This window comes from Lathamus discolor, chromosome 2 (genome assembly GCF_037157495.1).
Source record: "Lathamus discolor isolate bLatDis1 chromosome 2, bLatDis1.hap1, whole genome shotgun sequence".
NCBI lineage: Eukaryota > Metazoa > Chordata > Aves > Psittaciformes > Psittacidae > Lathamus > Lathamus discolor.
Window position 1 is genome coordinate 4,844,589 of NC_088885.1, and position 16,060 is coordinate 4,860,648.

A 16,060-nucleotide genomic window follows, 5' to 3' on the forward strand; every position below is an offset into this window, starting at 1 on the left:
AAGCATTTATCTTCTAAGCGCTGATTAGAACATAACCCTGTGTCCTGGTTTCAGCTAAGATAGTGTTAATTTTCTTCCTTATAGCTGGTGTAGTGCTGTGTTTTGGATTTAGGATGAGAACAATGCTGATAACACACCACTGCTTTAGTTGCTGCTAGGCAGTGCTTACACTAAGTCAAGGACTTTGAGTTTCTTATATTGCCCTGACAGCCCAGGGGCCACAAGAAGCTGGCAGGGGACACAACCAGGACAGCTGATCCCAAGCTCCCAGAGGGATGCTCCACACCATATGACATTATGCTGAACAGTAAAGCTGGGAGGAGTCGGCATCCTGGTGCTTGGGGGCCGGCTGGGCATCAGGCAGTGCGTGAGGAGCAAGTGTGTTGTGGCTTGCTTGCAAAAAGGACTGCTGTGGTTTAACCCAGCCATTCAGTCACTCTCCCAATGAGATGAGGAAGAGAACCAGAAGAAATGGTATGGGTTCAGATAAAGACAGTTTAATAGGAAAGGAAAAGAAGGGAAAATAAGAACAATGACATAAGAATACACAAAGCAAGTGAGACACAATGCAATTGCTCATCACCTGACGATGAGCAATTAAATCGCTGACCGACGGTATAAGACACTGGATGCAAGAAGAGCAATATCAGAGAGGGCTGTTCAAGTAAACTTGACCAAAATACTGACAAGTGCTTACTGAAAGGATCCTCACCTGCTTTAGCTCAACAAAGGTCAGTGGGTAAGTGCTTCTCACTGGTCCAGCATGTGACAGCCTGTCAAGAACTTCCACCACAGCACCCACCTGCAGCACAGGAAATGCAGATACATGAAGGTCAGGAAATACCCATCCAGAAGTAACAGCTTGTATATCCTGCCACATGCCTACATCTTTCCAGAAAGCAAAGTCTTAAGCCTTTACATCATCCTTAGAGATAATAATATAGAGAATAAGAACCCTGAAAGAAACATGTTCCACTTGCAGTGATGTTTTATAAAGGCAGATGTTTTAAGTTTGCTATACATTCATAAACGTGACACTTTATTATTTAATGAGAACCAACCCAGGAGTTTCTCACAAAGGTTCTATAAACACAGCTGCTCTGGACAATTAATTTAACTGGTTTGCGTTATCTAAATTTTGCTCAGTTAGACTTACAATCCAAGTAGGGGAAAATATTACTGTTTTCCAATGAGTTACATTGGAATCATTGTGAGGGATCATGTGTGTAAGGATCTCATTTGGTTCCATCAACAGTTATCCAAGATGCATTTACTCTATTAGTTTGAAATGATTTTATAAACCCCAACGTTGTGATTCAGCGTCACATTTAAGTGGCTGGACTGACTTTAGTGAGACTGGAGCAAGGCTGAGGCTAGTCACACGCATAAGTACCTTGCTGAATGAGGACTTACATGTGTACAATTAAATTTCCTTTCCTTGCCATTTGCAATTTCCTTTTGTGATTTTAGAGTTTTCTCCTCTCTACAGTTCTCTCTCAATGCCCACTATCAATCTTATGGTAGTCAGGATGCACACTATATGCTTTACAAGCTCAAAACCCTGAACTGCAATCATGTTTTACATGCAAGATGTCTTGTCTGTTCCACAAGAACTGTTTCACTGTGGTAATAACATATCAGACATTCAAAATAGTTCTCAAATGCAGATTTACTTTCAAATCCTTCAGAAAAACAGTACCAAAGCCCAGCGTAGGCATTTAAAATCATGTAAAATTGAGTACTCTAAGAGCATTCACAGCAAGGCAAACTTTTGAGGCCACTTCAATAGCAAGTTACTTTTGCAGAGCACAAATGAAAGTCAGCAGTGCTGAAATATTAACTTGCATATTAAAATGTACATCACTGTGCAAAATGCTGTATGCGATGGAAGTCAGCAGGAATCATCTATGTACACGCAATTATTTCTTCAGTATAGTATCAGGTTTAGCTGGGATAGAGTTAAATCTCTTCATAATGTATGGGGCTATGCTTTGGATTCATGCTGAAAGGTGCAGATAACAGGGATGTTTCACCTGCTGCTGAGCAGTGCTTACACAGAGTCAAGGCCTTTTCTGCTCCTCACCCCACCAGTGAGCAGGATGGGGGTGCACAAGGAGTTGGGAGGGAACACAGTGGGGACAGCTGACCCTAACTGACCCAAGGGATATTCCACACCATGTAATAACCATGCCCAGTAATAAAAGCTGGGGAAAAAAAAACCAAGGAAGGGGGAGATGCTCAGACTTATGGCATTTAAGACAAATTAGATGTGATGGAGCAAAAGAAGGCTGTAAGTATACAAAGGGCAATGCCATCACTACCTGGAGGTGGGGTCACCCTCACTAGTCCATAGCTAAGACAGTCTCTCTGGCAAGAAGGCTGTCAAGCAAATGATGGCTTGCAAAGTTTGGATGATAGTAGCTTGTTCTTATTTTTTCAGTTGAAGCATTGTACCTAAACTGATGACCAGAATTCCCCAAACGCTCTGGCCTGGATGTGCTCCATTCCTTATCGTGTGCTCCTCCAAGGGAGCCAGTAATGTTAAAGCAATGTGCAGGACTTGGCAGGCCACAAGAGAGACTCAACCGCCAGGTCCTGTACAGTGGCTGTGAAGCAAGAGATCAGTATCTCTGCACAGACACTGACAGAGCTGAGTTACAGAACTAAACAACAGTTCTATGAGCACGAAGAGTCTTGACCCAAGGTGGAAAATGAAATTAGCAATTACTGTAAGCAGTATTAGGACACACACGGTCACTTGAACAAGCTACTGGCACCCGAGTGCCGCTTTGTGCCTTGCTGAACCAATATTAGCAGCTTGGATATATGCCTGTTTGACTTTGGGTTTGTTGGTTTTAAGTTCCTGCTATCAAGGAGGCTTCTGCTCTAAATACAGACTGACCACATATGATTCATGCATGCCCTGGGCTGGTAGCAGCTTCTTTCTTTGAAACTTCAATGGATTATTTTTGTTGAGCTTTTCACCATGGTGAATACAAAAAGAAACCCCAAAAGCACGATCTGCTCTTGCTGCAAGTTCCTGTTGACTACCACTCAGTGGACAACAGAGTGGTTCACAACAGAAACTTAACAGTAAATTTAAAAATCACAAATACTGTCAAGAACATCTAAAACCAGATTAAAATGTGTTATTTCACCTGTAAAATAACAGATGACTACTCACTAAAAAACAGAAATACGTTCTTATCCTCCAGAGCAAGGTCTTCAGAACCAAAGTGTAAGAGCAAGCATAAAACTAAGCTCCCACAGGAATGGTATCAGCAACTACCAGCACCCTGTTTGCTTAACCCATTTCTGTCCCAGCTCAAACCAGTGCTGTCCACTATCTGCTATTGCTTCAGCTCTGCGCATCCCAAGGACTGAGTAGGTCTCTAGAACCTATCAGTCTGTAGCTTGCAGAGACTGAGTAGGTCTCTAGAACCTATCAGTCTGTAGCTTGCAGTGCTAGGGCACTTGCATACAAGCCCTCCTCAGTGGTGACCAGAAACTACCACCTGCTCACAAGCCTGTACAGACACATTGCAGGCACTGAGACTCATTCACTTCCCTTTGGAAACGCTGCTCCCCACATTCTGCCTAATGCCTAAACCCTGTGATCTTGCTCACGTTTCTTGAGCCCATCTACTGCCCTTCTGCCTTTGCCTACCAGCATTCCTTATCTCCAAAGGACTTTCTGCATCTATGCAACAAGATCTTTCCCTTACCGCCGGCTTTCATGTCTTCTGCAGCAATGTCAGCGTCCCCAGCAGCTTTTAACAAATTTATCTCACCAAGGAGATTTCTTTTAAATAATTCAATAGCTCAAAATGAACAAGTGGGAACAGCAGGGGAGGTGTGCTGCTGTTGTAGGGTTTGGGTTGGAAGAGACCTTAAAAGCTCGTCCAGTTCCAACCTCCCTGCCACAGGCAGGGACACCTCACACTAGACCAGCTTGCTCCAAGCCCCTGTGTCCAACCTGGCCTTGAGCACTGCCAGGGATGGGGCAGCCACAGCTTCTCTGGGCACCCTGTGCCAGCGCCTCAGCACCCTCACAGGGCAGAGCTTCTGCCTTAGATCTAACCTGAACTTCCCCTGTTTCAGTTTAAATGCGTTACTCCTTGTCCTATGTTTGGTGGTGGTTTTGGTTGGTTGGTGTTTTTTTACCCCTCCCCTGCTAGCCTAGGTTCCCAATTACTTTCATCTGTGGCAACCTATTTGCAAACCTCCAAAAGCCAGCAAATACAACAGGCAGCACTGCTAATGGCAAAGCTCTCTTTTCCTCTAGGTTAGGTCCTGGGCAGTGGATCAGGCACTTAAGGATTGAATTGTCACAGAATATCTTGTGAGAAAAAAAACCCAGCCTGCTCTGGTTACACATACCCCTGTAAAGTGCACCATATGACCCCTGAAAACACTCTGGAGTCTCCTTTCCCTCTTCCTTTCTGTCTAAGTATCGAGGGAGTTAGTTCACTGTGATAGATTCAATGGTCTACATAGCTGGATCTCAACAGCACAGCGAAGCTTCACACAGTACCTGTATCAGCACCACCACTGCAAATTATACAGCTGGGAAGTTTGCTATTACCAAAGCTAAGTCCTATCATTCTGAATATCCCCTCTCTGATATTCACCCAAACACATTCAAGCTTCTCCATCAACAAGGTCACTGGACCAGGTCCCAACAGGGGCTAGAATGCATCACGGAGCTGGGAGGAAGGCTTTGGCTGGGATGGTATAAACACTCTGTAATTTAAGACTCATCCTGCATTGCAGGGTAATGAAGCAGAGGAACAAGGTGCTGCTGAAACGAAGCAGTGGTTTCACAGAACGGAAGCAGCTCTAGAGGCTTTCGGTGCAGATGGCAGCATATGTACAGGCAGCAACAGGAACCTCACACCTGGCAGGTCAGATATGCCATCTGGACTGCTACAACTACTGGGCAGCGAGTAAAACATCTTTCAGAAAGCAGGGAGTATAGAAGCTGAGAAGGTGCAGGAACAGGGCTCCCAGTGTGATGGCCAGGTCAAAACTGATATTTGAGCAGTTTCAGTAATTTGACTCATCCTCTGTAAGACAGATGTCTGGGCATTCTGCAGCATTCATTTCTTGAAGGCATGAAAGTTCATCATTCTACTGAAACTGGACAGCCTTATCTGATAGCCATGAACCACGAGAAGATGGAAGAGTTAAAATCTGATTGCTGTGCTTGCAGTGATGAGCTTTGATAGCAGCAGAAGTGGTGGGTGTACTGACAGTGGTATAAAATTAGTCACTACCAAGTATTAGCCTGTTCAGTGAAATCTCATATGGCAGCCTCCAACCTAAAACAACTGAGGATACTCAAAGGTTGGTGAAAATGATGAAGATCTGGCGTTATCACTTTGATACAAGAGGTATTTCTGCCCACGACTTGAGTGGGATGACTTGAAAGCACCTGCAAAGCCTTTGCACTACCAATTTTCCACAGAGCAGATACATCACTGATGGGAAAGGTGACCTCCAAATCCAAAGTACAAAAATGAATGCATTCTGAACTACAGCATCCAGTACAGTAACCAAAGCACCTCGTCTGTGCCCAGCAGAATGAATACAGACAAATCCATACCTGCGGTCTCCTCCATCCCCCTTTAAACCATCCTCTATACTCAGTGCAGGAACGTAGTTCTCAACCGTCTTTCACAGAGAATTGTCCCAGGTTGCAAAATGATGGTGCCGTGGGCAAATCCCAGCTACCCATATGCTGAGCAGCTATACCACTGTGTCAGACAGGGTTTAACATTTCTCTATGCTCTTCCCTCGGCAGGAAACTAATTTCTCTCACTAGCCACAGATTTTCACAAATCCAGCAGACTTTCAAATGCACTGAAGTGTTCCACGAGCAAACTTTAAGCACCTAGAAATAATTCAAAGGTATGCATATCCTACCTGCTGCTGCTACTTCAGAGGCATCACCAGCTACAGAAACACTCTTTGCTCATAGCTCTGATGCCAGCATTCCCCCAGCTACATCGATCATACATGAGTTATCCTGGACAACTATGATTCTGTTGTCTTAATAACATATTAATCTCAGTTTAGTAAAACTTCAGGCACAGACTGCATAATGTAAGGATTATCTTTTCTATGCAGGTAACACACAGCATATTACAGGTACAATTTACCTTCTGCAAGCGAACCTTCCCATACGCAAATTTGGGTGTTGTTGGAGGGATAAGACCTTCTGGTAACTGGTTATACTAGAAAGGGAAGGAGGAAAAAAAACACATGAAACAGATTAAAGCATGCTTTAATGGAATTCTCACTTTCCACTTCACAACGTACAAAAGCAGAACTTCAAGTAGATAATCTCACTGTGCTAAAGGATTACAGCTACATCTAGCGTAAGACTGAACAGCCAAACAGTCAATGCCCTTAGAGCCCTCCTGTGGCTAGAGCCTGCACTGCTGTCTTCTGAAACCCTCTTCCAGTCCTCAGTCTACAGGAGTTTGAGTGAACCTTTCCAAGTCTGTAGGGTACTTCCAGCTAAGCCTTCCTTAGCAGCACTTCAATATGGGAATCAGTAGCCTTCCTATCAACGAACTGATGAAAACCTGATTTATATTTCTGATAACAAGTTTCATTTCTTTCTTTCTGTATTTGAAAATAATCAAGATACAGAATAGACTGGTTTGGGTTGGAATGGACCACAGGATCATCCAGTTCAACCCCCTGCCATGGTCATTCAGGCTTAAAGACAAGAAAAACTGTAATTCAGCCAAGAGAATATGTCAAAAGTAGGAAATGTCAGCCCAAACAGTAAAAATTAGAGAATATTGTCAGCAATTGAAAGAAGCTGTGCACTGAAACCTTTATTATATTCAGTAACTGAAGGGAACAGTAAACGAAGATTATAACATGATACCCTTCTACGCAGCCAACACGTGGAACACAGTCATGAGTTGCAGGCAACTTAATTTTCTTCCATCAGCTCCACTTCAAACTGCAACTGAGTAGATGGACTGCTTTGGGTTTAGAACCCACAGATACAGGAATTTAGAACCCACAGATACAGGAAAACTTTACTGAGATCCTATGGATATGGAAGGCAAGAGAGAGACCACAACACCAACATGCCTTAGGTTATACTGAACAGATCTTATCAGGGCTCTCACTGCACTAGAACACGACTTACATTTCAGAAAAGGATCTTGCCTTGAAGAAAACAACTCAAAAACAGGAAGCTTGGGAATTTCTCTGGTGAGAAAAGCTGTATCAAGACAGGAGGCTCCCCTTGAAAAGCTAACAAAATGATGCCCTCAATGGAAAGCTTAGGGATAATGGAGTGATCCACAGCAGGCCTTCCACAGGTACAGAGACAAAGGCATGCTCAATCCTAGAGAAAGTGTACAACCTCTGGGAGACCTGCTCCCATCAGAAACACATCTTTTAGTCACTAGGAATGTTGCTAGCATGCAACAAGATAGTGAGTACAAGCCTGAGCCTTGGTATCCCCACGGAATCTGTTTTTAAGCCTCATCTGAACCCTCCATCTGAAGCCTCCAATGCAAAGATATTCAAAATCCAGACACAGGTTCCATGTTTCACTTCAGTCTCCACTTTGTAAAGATACTGTGCACTTTCACAGCAAGGCAAGGCTGCTCCCAAGCACTAGTTACACTTTGTGGCATGACAAAACCCAAGTAAGTGTTCATTTGGACAAGCACACTCCTGAGAGACCCTAAACCACAACATACAGTTTGGGATACCATCAGCCAAAGCACCAAGCTGCAGTGATGAGCCTGAGCTGACTCAACGGCTGATGGATGCTGCAAAGGGAAAAGCTCTGTTCACTCCCCATCAGCACAGAAAGGGTAGCCAGAGAGGTGCAAGATCTTTCCCCTTTTGTAACAAGGAGCAGTTAGGCTGGCCTAATTGCCTTGTTATACTTCCCTTCCCTGCAGGAAACACTGAATTCAGAAGTAACCCATACCAACACAAGAATGAGTGTTTGCAGTACACCAGTGATGTTTCAAGGGAACATGTCCTGGGGACACTCACCATACCAATGACTTCCCTCAAGGCAAAATACTTCTCTGTCAGATCCCCTGCTTCACTCAGTGGAGCATCATAGTCATAGCTAGTGGGCTGTGGCATATAGGGCATATTAGCACCTAAGTGGGGGAAAAAAGCAATTATAAACAGTGGTACTTGGGATTTAGCATAGAGAAAGCTCCTGCTGGAGGGCAACATCCTTCTGAGCTCACACTGCTTTAGAGAGTCTTCAGAAATATTCTGAAGAGAAACAGATTTATCCATGTTTCAACTGCTGCACAGGACTGAGGCAGAAGTAGCCTTTGCAAAGTGAAATACCATGTGGGTTTAGGACAACATGCTGTCAACAGAGAGCAGCTAATGCAGTCATGTTTTGCCATGTGAAAGCAAGCAGAGCTTATTCTTTCACAGAGTACCCAATTCATAAAGGGCTCCCCTACATCATGAGCATCACTTAAATAATCTCTTACCATTCCAATAGGCAAAGTTGGTCCCACCTATAAACATATACCTAAAAAGGGAAAAAAAGCCATCCACTTAAATCAGGTTTTGCTGAATTGGGAAAAAAAAATCCCCCCAAATTAACCTCTACTAAGCACACACTTACAGGTTAACGTTAGCACCACGTGCCAGGATTTCATTAAGTGTTTTAGCTATAGTTTGTGCGGGCACAACAGAATGCCGGTGCCCCCAGTGATCCAACCATCCAGTATAAAACTCAGAATTAACCTGAAAGGAGGAAGGGCAAAAGAGGAAGGGAAAATATGAAGAGGGAACAAGAACAGAATGCAATGTGATTTCAGGTTACTAACTGTAAGAGGGAAGGAAAAAGGGCACCTTGACTCATTAGAGCTATTTTTGAACTACTACAAATACAGCAAAGTACACACTAAGTCAAACCTTCTCAGCAGATTACTGGGCAAATAAATTAAAGGATTGTTCCAATCATTTTATAGGGGCACTTTGAAAACAGTTGTGGAAGTACCAAAGAACATGAGCTTCCTGCGAACCTGTCAACATGAACACGCTGCAGAGGCTTGACATTCGAGTAAATGATGGAACTAATACGTTATCTGCAGGGCAGCATACGTAGACTAAATTAAAACAGGTCTTTCCAATATCAAGAGGCATTCTAAACAACTTCACAGCACAGAGATAATCTTGCACCCTCAATGGGCCTTCTCCCCTTGTCAAAAAGGCTTCCAGTGATCTCAAACCCCATTATAGCTTGTGTAAAACCTCTAGGGTAGCTGAAAAAAGGAAGCAACTTCTAATCTACCCTTTTAAGTTTGTTTTTAGCTTCCACCTACACACGTACCTCGCTAACTCATCTCGCCATCCTCACCGTTTCCACTGCTTTGTAAACATTTGTCTTTGCAAGGAAAAGCACCGAGGCAAAATCACTTCCTTTGACTACAGTGGTATTTGCTGAGCAGCAGTTAATGTGGATTTCAAACACACAGAAACTCCTCTATTCTGTTTTTCTGACTTGGAAATTACATCTTTGTAAACATGTCCCTCACTGTCCAACACACTGTTATCAACTCTTCTCCTGTTAACTGCAAGATTAAGGACAATAGAAGAGATTTAAGTGAAAGGACATACCAAAGGGCCTGTAGGTTCACTGCTCCTTTGAGCCAAGAACGCTGCTGTGACATTGCCACCTGTAAGCAGATAGAAATAAAACTGAGTTGCTACATCCACAGCTTTTTTGGTCCTTCATTTTACTGAAATAGATGTCTTATCTCCCCTCAGGGGGCAGTGTTGGGACTGATCCCATTGAACATGTTTGTCAGCAACATGGACAGTGGGACTGATGCACCCTCAGCGAGTTTGCTGATGACGCTGAGCTGTGTGGTTCTGTTGATAGGCTGGAGGGAAGGGATGGGATCCAGAGGGACCCTGAAACACTTGAGAGGGTGCCAAATGCCAGCCTCATGGAGTTCAACCAAGCCAAGTGCAAGGTCCTGCACCTGGGTCAGGGCAATCCCAGGCACAGCTGCAGGTTGGGCAGAGAAGAGATTCAGAGCAGCCTGAGGAGAAGGACTTGGGGGTGTTGGTCAATGAGAAACTGAACATGAACGGCTTCAGTGTGCGCTTGAGCCCAGACCCTCCCCCGTGTGCTGGGCTGCATCAAAAGCAGCGTGAGCAGCAGGTCGAGGGAGGTGACCCTCGCCTCTGCTCTGCTCTCATGAGACCCCACTTGCAGCAGTGTGTGCAGCTCTGGTGTTCCCAACATAAGGAGGACATGGAGCTGCTGGAACAAGTCCAGAGGAGGCCAAGAGGATGCTCAGGGGCTGGAGCACCTCCTGTATGGAGACAGGCTGAGAACACTGGGGCTGTTCAGCCTGGAGAAGAGAAGCTGCGTGGGGACCTCAGAACAGCTTCCAGTGTCTGAAGGGGGCTACAAGGGTGCTGGAGAGGGACTCTGCAACAGGGACTGTAGCGATAGGACAAGGGGTGATGGGTTCAGACTGAAACAGGGCAAGTTCAGGTTAGATCTAAGGCAGAAGCTCTGCCCTGTGAGGGTGCTGAGGCGCTGGCACAGGGTGGCCAGAGAAGCTGTGGCTGCCCCATCCCTGGCAGTGTTCAGGGCCAGGCTGGAGTGGGCTTGGAGCAACCTGGTCTAGTGTGAGGCGTCCTTGCCCATGGCAGGGGTTTGGAACTGGATGATCGTAAGGTCCTTTCCAACCCAAACCTGTCTGTGATGCTATGAAAATCTAGACAAGAAAGTTATTTCAGAAAACAGAGGAACCAACATCTTTGAATCCAGTGTTTAAGTTGCAGAACTTATTTAAGATATATACGTACATCTTCTGAAACCCCAGCTTTTCCCAGGAATGACATCCTAGCACCAAAAAATGTGATATGTGTCAAAAGAACTGCTTGGTCACTGCAAAGTTGAGGTCTGAGGTTGTGGTACCAAGACTGTGTTGAAGAACAGAAGCCAGGCAGTCTCTAAAGAAGAGTTTCACTCTTCAACAATCCCAGTGGCTCTAGCTACACAGTCTGGAAACAATAATTCCAATAGGAGCTTTCCATCTCATAAATTACATGCATGAAGGAGTTCACAGTTTCAATCTACTTCTAAGAAAACAGATTCCTTCTAAGCAATCATCTTTGCGAATAATGTACAAAAGTGGCCCGATATAAGAAAACACAGAAAGATCTATCCTGGAGTTTGTTTCCTGTGCCTTAAGCCTATTTTGCCAAGTACATGCAGTATATGAACATTTCCATCATTACATTAATACTCCTCTTCCATCAAAAGGGCACTCTCTGAACACACTAGGGCTGCTTCAGGCCCGTATCACAGCCAACCGTGGCAGTGTGCACATTTCTAGTGATCTTCAGCAGTCATTTTTTTTTTACAGTAGCCACTGGCTTAAAAAGAAATGAACAAGGAGGGCTGGATTCTGGGACAGACAGAGGACACTCAAAAATACATTAAAAGTCAATGGAACCTATGCCAGCTTTTACTGCTAAGATATAGGAGATACACGCTATGAGTAGTGTCATTTCCTTATTCATGGTTTCATGATGCAAGGAAGTGATTATGACTCTCCAAGTGGGTACTTGTGGGTGATTCCTGTACATTTAAGAGTATATCAAATACACCTAAAAGCCTATTACCCCCTTTAAACAAAGCAGGCAGGTTTGTCGAGCAGTCAGGTCAGTTTGTCCTGCCACAAACACACATGCAACAACTTTCAGTACCAAACAGCAGTCTCCAACCTGGGGCAAAGTCCACTGTTGCATAAAGACCCTGAAGAGCTCCACATCTCAAGTGGAATTGGCTTGCACCATCAGTTGTGAACAGCACCACCTCATCACCAAGATGCTGGCGAAAGAGCTTCAGAAGGGCACGCAGGTAGTCATAGTCACAAGCGAAGTAGCTTCCATACTCATTCTCTACCTGCACAGTGAAAGCAAGTCAGTAAAGCAGTAGGCAGTTTCAGTCTGCATCTGATATCAACAATGGAAAACCCAAATCCAACCCTCTTCCTTCTTTGGCACCAATGCTGAAAATGTCATTTTAACTCAAGACCTGAGGAGTAAGAGAAGACAACACTTCGGTTCTCATCTCTTTCATCTGTATCTTACAGTGAAACAAACATTCAGTGGATATAAGGCTTTTTCCTATAGAGCCACCCTCCATACCGACATCTCCGCTCTATCTACTTCACAGCAGTGAAGTTTCTATTAAAAAACTGAGAGCACAAACACAACAGTCAAACCATAGAACAGGCTGTGACACGATCAAAACTGCAGCAAAGCTGGACTTTCAGAACAGAGACACCTACCAGGGGCTCACATCACCAGCGAGGCCCTGCAATGGATTCAAAGGACTGAAAGAATAAGGACAACCCTGCTACTACTGAGGGGTATGCAGCTTGCCCCTTTCCCAAGGCACTGCATTTTCAAGTTCCAGATCCAATGGAACACACCTGAAGGTTATTTCTAAAAATCATGCTATAAGCATCTTATTTCTGACAAAGAATAAGTTTGCCAGTGGTTTTGCTCAATAGATATAATACATTGCCCAAGAACAATGCATAATACACTGTTCAACATCTTGGACGTGTTGTAAGAAGGGTCTCCTACCCTTAGCCTGTGCCAACCAGGATGTTTAAAGAAATATTAAACCAAAGCTTATTTTATGGTCACATACTAAGAATACGGAATAATCATCACTGCACATCTAGAAGGAGTTTAAGAGAGGGACTCTTCATCAGGGACTGTAGTGACAGGACAAGGGGGAACGGGTTCAAACTGAAACAGGGGAAGTTTAGATTGGATCTAAGGAGGAAATTCTTTCCTGTTAGGGTGGTGAGGCACTGGAATGGGTTGCCCAGGGAGGTTGTGAGTGCTCCATCCCTGGCAGTGTTCAAGGCCAGGTTGGATGAAGCCTTGGGTGGGATGGTTTAGTGTGAGGTGTCCCTGCCCATGGCAGGGGGGTTGGAACCGGATGATCTTGAGGTCCTTTCCAACCCTAACTATTCTAGGATTCTATGATTCTAAGCTACTCACTGTGGATACACCCTACATTTCCAGGCTCTTTTCTGTCACAAGTTTTAGCCTTGCTCCATACTGGTTTTGCTTCTATCTGTATTCCTTATCCTAAGGTAACCTTGCATCCTAAATTATAGAATCATAGAATAGTTAGGGTTGGAAAGGACCTCAAGATCATCTAGTTCCAACCCCCCTATTATCCTTATTCCCTTTTTCCCTGTCAGAGAATCTCTGGCAATTGTAATGTATTTTGGCTTTATGGCATAAAACTCTGATCTAAAAAGCTCCACAACATTCCTCTATTGCTTCCTACAGTTGTGGGAAACAACTTTGATAGAGCAGATGAATCCTCTCTGGGTTCTGGAAACAGTGCATTCAGTTCTTTAGGATAAGGGAATTCATCGGAATCTTTGAGCTTCCTGTAACTGTTAAGGAACACATGTGACATTGCCCTCCAACACCCATGGAGGGGCTGCAAGAGCAATAGAAGCACCCACGCTGCTTGGGTTCACTGAATTCTCAGGGAGTTACCTGCACCATGATGATTGGACCTCCATTTTGATAGAGGTGAGGCCTCATCTTGGGCAGAAGGACACCCATCCATTTCTCTACTGCTGCCAGGTAATCTGTGACACACAAAACAGATGTTTCACAGCTTTTCTGCCTTTTTTATATATAGAATTCCTAGGTTTTGTTTTAAATTACATATGTGTAGTTTTTACCTAGTGTTCTAAATATGTAAAGTATAATGGAACAGCATTTAATGAACTGATGTGCTCTTATACCTACTCATACATGGCAACTCCCAGTACTGTTAGGTACAAAATAAAACAGATGAACTTCGAAAACCACCAGAGAGACTTCAGTATACCTCAACACAGGTTCTCCTAATACATTCCAACAGCAAAATGCACGTTGCTATGTGTACTATGTTCTTTAAATAGATAACTTACCCCACCACGAGCAGAACTGAAACCAGATATGATATGTATCTTTGTCCCCTAATACACACTCTAATTACTGTGCTTATCTCCTATCTCATCTCAATCCCTCTATGTCCATGAGGGCCAGACCAGCTGGCTGTTGTAAAACTAAAAACCTTAAAGCTGAGGGCTACCTGCCTTTTCCTCAGTGGTGACGATGATTTCTCTCTCGGCACCAGTTTCCATGAAGGCTGTCAATACCTTGGAAACTTTATACCCTACTTCGTTCATTCTACACACTTCTGACCACACACTTCTAATTACAAGTATTGCACATTTTAGTTACAAGATGCCTTCAGCTGAAATATGAATTGCCTAATAACGGCCCCGAACAGTAAGTCACCTTGCTGCTAAAGTGCATTTTTGCTAGTCTTTTTTGATGCCTTTACCTGAATCAGAAGACCTGAGAACAATAGATTTCTTCTCCAACAGCCATGCAGGAAGACCTCCCTGGGAAGAGGAAGGGAATCACATCAGTGAGCTTCTTTTTTTCCTTTTAGGAAATGTAAGAAGAATTTTGCCTTTTATCAAAGCATACACCTGAACATTGATTTTCAACAAGTAATAGCTCCCAATCAAAAAACAAACACAAAGTAAGCTTGTGTTGGAAGAAGTCACTTGTATGCATGGATTTTAGTACACTAAACCAAGAGTCCTGGCCAAGAATATACCAAGTACGCTTGCCTATTTAAGATAGAAATACTTGCATTAGATTTACTCATGAAATAACTGCTACAGAAGGCTGTACCATGTCCCATTCTGCACAGATGTAAGGTCCAGCTCTCAGGATAACCAGCAAACCAGTGTCGTTAGCAAGCTGCAGGAAATACTCTAGATCTTTGTCACCAGAAAAATCATACACGCCCAGCTGGGGTTCGTGGTAGTTCCATGGCACATACCTATGAAAAGAGAAGATCGCCTTCCATTAGGAAACTGAGGCTTAGCCAGAACTCTGAATAACTACTGCCTGCACCACACACCTCACATCTGTGATGCTGGCTTGGTCTTCAGACTAGTAAAATACAAGAATATCCCCAAGGCCTTCCTTCTGTGAGGTACTTCAGAAGGCAGGAAGTGTTAATACTGAAATAAGGATTAGTACTTTGCAGTATGCCAGCATGAGCAGCAGGTCAAAGGAGGTGATTCTGCCCCTCTGCTCTGCTCTTGTGAGACCCCCCTGTGTGCAGCTCTGGTGTCCTCAACACGGAGCTGTTGGAGCAAGTCCAGAGGAGGCCACGAGGATGCTCAGGGGCTGGAGCACTTCCTGTATGGAGACAGGCTGAGAACATTGGGGCTGTTCAGCCTGGAGAAGAGAAGCTGTGTGGAGACCTCAGAGCAGCTCCCAGTGTCTGAAGGGGGCTACAAGGATGCTGGAGAGGGGCTCTGCATCAGGGACTGTAGTGATAGGACAAGGGGTGATGGGTTCAGACTGAAACAGGGGAAGTTCAGGTTAGATATAATTCAGGTTAGACTCATTCACTGAAAAACGCTTCTAGCGGACATCTGCAATTGTTTCAGCTAAATCGGGATAACTACGTATTAACTTCTTAACAGTTTCTCACTACCTAAAATACTACTACAGAAAAACAGCAACTACTTATACTCCTTTCTCTTTAAGCTACAAAACAAGTTAGTTGTACAACAAGTTAATTGTACTAAACAAGTAAGTTTGTACTAACCTAAGTACAAGTTTTAACTCATAAGTTATTACAGGTTAATACAAGAAAAGCATTCTATTAATTCAACTATACCTTGTAACCTGCTAGTTACAAAAATGTAATCATTGGAGAGTTTCATGATCTTTTTCTAGAGACAAGCCTGTGCTTAACAGTGCCTGAGATGAGGACAAAAGGGTTTCTCCAGCTCCCTTACGTTCAAGATAGAAAAGCATAGAATCACAGAATGAACCAGGTTGGAAAAGCCCTTCAAGCTCACCCAGTCCAACCGTTCCCCAGCACTGCCAAGGCCACCACTGCCCCATGGCACTGAGGCCTCGTCTCCACGCTGTGTGAACACCTGCAGGGCCGGTGCCT

At 44.1% G+C, this 16,060-nt stretch overlaps 1 protein-coding gene across 1 annotated transcript in view; it reads right to left on the reverse strand.

Moving 5' to 3' along the window:
- The window catches only part of GLB1 (galactosidase beta 1), a 47,467-nt gene that overhangs the window by 15,325 nt on the left and 16,082 nt on the right, over positions 1 to 16,060 (reverse strand). Inside the window, exons 3-12 of the mRNA XM_065665543.1 lie at positions 14,776 to 14,926; positions 14,417 to 14,477; positions 13,576 to 13,670; positions 11,767 to 11,947; positions 9,637 to 9,695; positions 8,639 to 8,760; positions 8,502 to 8,542; positions 8,038 to 8,150; positions 6,162 to 6,236; positions 713 to 802 (exon numbers count right to left, since the gene is read on the reverse strand). Coding sequence (XP_065521615.1) covers positions 713 to 802; positions 6,162 to 6,236; positions 8,038 to 8,150; positions 8,502 to 8,542; positions 8,639 to 8,760; positions 9,637 to 9,695; positions 11,767 to 11,947; positions 13,576 to 13,670; positions 14,417 to 14,477; positions 14,776 to 14,926 — 988 coding nt within the window. The remainder of the gene's footprint in view (positions 1 to 712; positions 803 to 6,161; positions 6,237 to 8,037; positions 8,151 to 8,501; positions 8,543 to 8,638; positions 8,761 to 9,636; positions 9,696 to 11,766; positions 11,948 to 13,575; positions 13,671 to 14,416; positions 14,478 to 14,775; positions 14,927 to 16,060) is intronic.